Source organism: Acipenser ruthenus, chromosome 50, assembly GCF_902713425.1.
Source record: "Acipenser ruthenus chromosome 50, fAciRut3.2 maternal haplotype, whole genome shotgun sequence".
Lineage (NCBI taxonomy): Eukaryota > Metazoa > Chordata > Actinopteri > Acipenseriformes > Acipenseridae > Acipenser > Acipenser ruthenus.
In genome coordinates this window covers 615,369-621,927 of record NC_081238.1, presented here as the reverse complement: position 1 = coordinate 621,927, position 6,559 = coordinate 615,369, and the positions used below count along the sequence as shown (strand labels likewise).

Below are 6,559 nucleotides of genomic sequence, written 5' to 3'. Positions count from 1 at the left end.
CACACACACACACACACACACACACACACACACACACACACACACACACACACACAGCGACACGTTTGTTAATGATGCTTAGCTAAGATCGCAGGGAAATCGAGAAAGGACCAAACTGCCACGGGAGTCTCCATCTCTGCCAAATAATGTAACAAAATGTGTAAGTTTAGCTGCAGGGAACCTTCCTCAGCTATTAAAACGAGCAATAATTTAGAAATGCTGAAAGAAACTTCACCAATGAAATGACAAGCGCTTCAGGGTCCAGTTCAAATATCTATTTAATTTTAAAAAAAAGTCCATTGATGATAGAAGCCATCAAAATACATTTTTGGGAAAATGCTGGGAGATCTGTATGAGAGATAATATGTAAAAGGCTAAATATCAGTGGTACTCAACTCTGGCCCCTGAGATCTACTCCAGTCCAGGTCTTTATTCCAACCAGGCTGAATTAGTTAATTGCCTCTCAGCTGGTTCAGTTAACTACATTAGAACCTGCTTGGAGTAAAAACCTGGACTGGATCACAAGGAACAGGACTGAGTACCACTGCTATATAACTCTTTCAGAACTGAGATGACGACAGGTTTGAGCATCACAGATAACAGAGATAACTCGTTAAATAGTTTTTAATGAGTTATTTAAGTTATCAAGTAGTTTCAGTGCCACAACTACAAATAAATACATTTTTAAAAAAAAGGTCAGTTTTGAGTGACCCTCAGAAGTTTTTAAAAAGAGTTCAAACAGTTTTTTAAAAACACAAAACCTGTATTCCCTGAAAAATAAATCAATACATAAATAAATAAACAAACAGTAACAAAAATAGGCTACAGTAGAATATTTCCACTGGTTCCCAACACTCAGCAGGGATACACGGGTTTGTAGTTAAAGGAGAGCAATTTTGAAAAGGGAACTAAAGTGTCCAGCGCACCGGAGGACTCTTAATATCAGTGCACCGCCGTGCAGCAGAGGGCTGCTCTATAGTGTCGCACCGTTCACAGAAGTTCCGTTGAAAAGTCAAATCTAAACGCTGTTCAGGAAAGAGCAGGGAAGCTAATTAAGGGCAGTTATTAAATCTTAAAGTGCTCACATTTTTTTTTCTAAATATATATCAGTATCTTAAAGTAGCTATGTACCTGGAGTGACTTTTTTAAAGCAAAGGAAAAACCAACGGGACAATTATCGCTCGGCTGGGAATCATTTCAGTACAGAAATACATTCTAGTCAGTGCAAAGTAAGCGCCTAAGACTCAAAGACCTACTGAACCAACGCTACGTTTAAATAATAATAATAATAATTAAAAAAAATAAGCAGGGCTTTATTTATAATCTCGCTGTCAGCCGTCTTTGGCTCTAAAATAAAATATTCATATAGATGTATATATATATATATACACATCATTGTCGTGGTAACAGCTTAAGGGGGGTCGATTCAAGAAATGAATTTTTTTTTTTTTTATTTGTTCCAGCTTTCCCCTCAAATCACTGCTAGCGCCAGATTGCTGGCTCTGCTGATCTTCCCACTCTGAGCAGGTAAAGCCGACACACTTCATAAGAGGTTAAGCTGTGCTGTGCTGTGCTGTGGACAGTGAAGGCGACTGCCCAGCCTGGCAGGCTGTGTTTAGCCTTTGTTTAAACCTTTTATTTTGGCCTCGGTGCCTCTGTTGGCTCAAACTGCAGCTATTCCTGACTTGAGTCTCATTCCCGACGTTATCCTGTTACAGGCTGAAAACTACCTTGAATGAAACATTAGAAAGATATTAAAACATCAGAGAAAAAATAAAATAATAATACTATCAAAGAATTTGGAGGAGTGTAAGAAAGCAGGGATGGAGAGTAAGGCTCCCACTGCGTAGCGGTTTGAGCCAGTCCAGGTTTTTATAATCCAGTGCTATTCAAAAGCTTTAAAAAATAAATCAATCTCTCTCCCTCCCTCCCTCCCTCAGGGGTAAAACATTGCCAGGATCAATTATCAACAGATCCCTGAATAGGTTCTTACATAAACGCTGTCTCTCTACGCCACGCTTCGTTCATTCACAAACAATCAGGTTCACAGTAAACAGCACGTTTGCAACCCTGAATACGCGCTCTTAATAATTCCACCCTGTTCATCACCTCAAGCTTTTCATTTGACGTGCAAACCCAAAACAGCAGAACAACGAATTGAGCTAAAAAAAATAAAACTGTAAAACCTGGACCCCCGGCTCAAACGTGCTCCGTGGAAAAAAAAAAAAAACTCTGTACGAAACCCCATTCTCTTGAACCAGGTCTGCCTGCCTGTCTGTGTGAGAGAGAGAGGGAGTTTCAGGAGGAGGGTTGAGGAAGGATCCTGCCAGTTTCTCGGAGTTGTTCTGCGGTTCTTCTTTCCTCTCTCAGAACTTCTTCGGGCCCCAGGCTGACGTTTGTTTGGGGGCGATTCCGATTCCGAAGGTGGGGAAATCCTCAGCGCTGCTCATATCCGGGGCCTGCAGGGAGCAGCACAACACAGTCAGAGACCTGAAGCCTGGAACAGACAGGCACGCAACAAGCAGGGGATCTACAGCTCTGGCCTTAAGTTTTGCACCATCCCCCTATAGAATGAACTCATTCTGCTGCATGAAGTCGAATGAAACTTGCTGGATAATGTTACGTTAACATATTGAATTGCACACCGCTTTGTAGTTTTCCCCATATACTTAAAGAAAAAACTGACACAAAAATGTGACATTTCAAAATCTTTACAATGCTTCCCTATGCTTTACCAGACCTCTCTGTGCTTTACAATGCTTCCCTATGCTTTACCAGACCTCTCTGTGCTTTACAATGCTTCCCTATGCTTTACCAGACCTCTCTGTGCTTTACAATGCTTCCCTATGCTTTACCAGACCTCTCTGTGCTTTACAATGCTTCCCTATGCTTTACCAGACCTCTCTGTGCTTTACAATGCTTCCCTATGCTTTACCAGACCTCTCTGTGCTTTACAATGCTTCCCTATGCTTTACCATACCTCTTGTGGCAATGCGCCCCGCCCCTGTGTGCATTTGTGTGTTATGTGTTGTATGTTGCGTGTGTTAATGTTGGTGTATAGATTGGTACACGGGATATAAACGGGTCTGTGTTTCACGTGTATTTAAAAAGTGTAGATTTGTATTTAGGCACGAGGAGAGCACAAATCACTTCATGTGCTGGTTAAATGTAATATGTGAGCACGGGGTTGCACAGAATTAATTCACGTGCATGGGATTCAAGTGAATAATTAATTAGTAATTGAATCCCAGCATAACAGTAAATATAGACGCACATTTCTGTCACTCGGGGTTGGGTGTTCGAGAGTGGAGAACGGGTGAGAGAGAAGGAGAAATAAAAGTTTAAATATCAATTGCTATTACGTGCTGGTAGGACCAGCACGATACTTGTTTATTTAAAACTCACCGTGTTTGTTTGTGTGTCTGTCCGTCTGTTTACTGTATAGTCCGTTTTTGTTTGTCTCTTTATTTTGGCGTATAGTGCCGTGTCCCGTGTTTTGTGTTCAAACCTTTTATTTTCTGTTCTGTTATTAAATGCTGAGCAAAAGCATTCGCTCAGCTTCACAAAACCCCAAATCTCTGTCTGTTTATGTCCTGCATCTGGTCTGACGCCACCCACTCCGGCCGTCTTTGTGACACTCTCTGTGCTTACAATGCTTCCCTATGCTTTACCAGACCTCTCTGTGCTTTACAATGCTTCCCTGTGCTTTACCACACCTCTCTGTGCTTTACAATGCTTCCCTATGCTTTACCACACCTCTCTGTGCTTTACAATGCTTCCCTATGCTTTACCACACCTCTCTGTGCTTTACAATGCTTCCCTATGCTTTACCAGACCTCTCTGTGCTTTACAATGCTTCCCTATGCTTTACCACACCTCTCTGTGCTTTACAATGCTTCCCTATGCTTTACCACACCTCTCTGTGCTTTACAATGCTTCCCTATGCTTTACCACACCTCTCTGTGCTTTACAATGCTTCCCTATGCTTTACCACACCTCTCTGTGCTTTACAATGCTTCCCTATGCTTTACCAGACCTCTCTGTGCTTTACAATGCTTCCCTATGCTTTACCACACCTCTCTGTGCTTTACAATGCTTCCCTATGCTTTACCACACCTCTCTGTGCTTTACAATGCTTCCCTATGCTTTACCATACCTCTCTGTGTTTTACAATGCTTTCACTGTGCTTTGTTACACTTTGCTGTGCTTTTACTATGGGAAGCTTTAAGAAGCTCGGGCCGGCTCGTCCAGTCCACACTCACCTTGGTCCCCGGCACGTTCCAGGGAGCGTCTCGGACCACGAAGCCCTTCGTCGGCCCCCTGTGGTCATCCTCATGGCGGGACGGGGGCTTCATGTAGGCTGCCATCGTCTCCGTCTCCGTCACATTCATCATCTGAGGCACAGAGCCACGAAACCACAGACACGCACGCACAGACACACACACACACACAAAACACTGCTGTCAGAAACCAGCTTTTACAGGATTTCACAGTGCCCACAATCACCCAGAATTCCGGCTCAAAAACTGCCAAATGTTTCAGCTAGTGCCTTTTCAATATTCCTTTTTGCACAGCTGAGTTCGATCCACTCCTGGTTTCACTGTGACTTTAACACAACACACCTGAGACAGTTACCTAGAACAGTCTAGTACAGAGAACTCAGTGCTGTACTGGGGATCTGAGAGCCAGCTAATTCAATACAGTCTAGTATAGAGAACTCAGTGCTGTACTGGAGATCTGAGAGCCAGCTAATTCAATACAGTCTAGTATAGAGAACTCAGTGCTGTACTGGGGATCTGAGAGCCAGCTAATTCAATACAGTCTAGTGTAGAGAACTCAGTGCTGTACTGGGGATCTGAGAGCCAGCTAATTCAATACAGTCTAGTGTAGAGAACTCAGTGCTGTACTGGGGATCTGAGAGCCAGCTAATTCAATACAGTCTAGTGTAGAGAACTCAGTGCTGTGCAACAGGAGTCTCATTCCCATCCTTGAAGCCCCTGTAATTAAAGGACTGAGGTTCTCTCTTGTATTGCTGCTGCAGCCGAAGGGCTGGCCTGGGACTCACGTATTCTTCCTCCAGATTCAGCAGGTGGTCGATGGCGTTGTCCACGTTCTCCGGGAGTCCCGTCACCGTCACACGGTCCGGATCATCGGAGCCCGGCTGGGGGAACCGGATATCAACCTGGGGGACGGACGGACACACAGGCAGGACGTCAGCAAGGCCCGTCCTGGGATCATTTATTACAGCCCCCCCCCCCCCCCCCACCCCTTTCCAACAGCACCCTCGTGCTCCTCCTCCTCCTATCAGACAGGTACAATGCTGTCTGCACCCGTGCAAACCGCCACCCTCTCTGTGTGTGGAGCTCCATGTGACCGAAGAGCAACAGCCCTGTTTCTCGATTCACGCTGCTTTCTCCAGATCTCACTGTTCACGTAGTTTTTTTTGTTTTTGTTTTTTCAATCTTAAAATTCTAGGTTCATGCAAAACGTTTGGTCAGAGCTGAACGCTTTTGTCCTCACACCCTAGCATTGTGAAAAACCAAGACTGCATATTGGTGCTCTAGCTTGAACATTATACAACCTCATCATAAACGCCTTGGACTCTAAACTGCATAACCTCGATTACATCACTGCATAACCTCGATTACATCACTGCATAACCTCGATTACATCACTGCATAACCTCGATTACATCACTGCATAACCTCGATTACATCACTGCATAACCTCGATTACATCACTGCAAACCTCGATTACATCACTGCATAACCTCGATTACATCACTGCATAACCTCGATTACATCACTGAACCTCGATTACATCACTGAACCTCGATTACATCACTGCATAACCTCGATTACATCACTGAACCTCGATTACATCACTGCATAACCTCGATTACATCACTGCATAACCTCGATTACATCACTGCATAACCTCGATTACATCACTGCATAATCTCGATTACATCACTGAACCTCGATTACATCACTGCATAACCTCAATTACATCACTGCATAACCTCGATTATATCACTGCATAACCTCAATTACATCACTGAACCTCGATTACATCACTGAACCTCGATTACATCACTGCATAACCTCGATTACATCACTGCATAACCTCGATTACATCACTGCATAACCTCGATTACATCACTGCATAATCTCGATTACATCACTGAACCTCGATTACATCACTGAACCTGGATTACATCACTGAACCTGGATTACATCACTGCTCTACCTTGAACTCGTCCATGAGTTTGCGGATGGCCTTGCCCCGCCCCCCGATGATGCGAGCGTGCACCCGGTGATCCAGCTTGACGTCCTCGCTCACCATCTCCTCCAGATCAGCCACGATGCGCTGGATTGACTCCCTCGCCGCCTCGGCGCTGCTCTCGTACCCCGTGATGCAGATCAGATCCTGGGGAGCGAAGACAGCGAGGAGGGAGGGAGGGCGGTAAGGACCTCTTCGCTTGTCAATCACCTGTTATCTAATATCACAGGGATGGAAATAAGACTCCCCGCTGCTGCACAGCAGTGTGATCCATTCC

At 44.4% G+C, this 6,559-nt stretch overlaps 1 protein-coding gene across 1 annotated transcript in view; it reads right to left on the bottom strand.

Moving 5' to 3' along the window:
- Nucleotides 1-260: 260 nt before the first annotated feature.
- Nucleotides 261-6,559, bottom strand: part of LOC117404636 (vigilin) — a 28,970-nt gene continuing 22,671 nt past the window's right edge. Inside the window, exons 25-28 of the mRNA XM_059015290.1 lie at nucleotides 6,250-6,429; nucleotides 5,066-5,182; nucleotides 4,263-4,394; nucleotides 261-2,459 (exon numbers count right to left, since the gene is read on the bottom strand). Of these exons, the coding sequence (XP_058871273.1) occupies nucleotides 2,367-2,459; nucleotides 4,263-4,394; nucleotides 5,066-5,182; nucleotides 6,250-6,429 (522 nt within the window). The 3' untranslated portion in view covers nucleotides 261-2,366. The remainder of the gene's footprint in view (nucleotides 2,460-4,262; nucleotides 4,395-5,065; nucleotides 5,183-6,249; nucleotides 6,430-6,559) is intronic.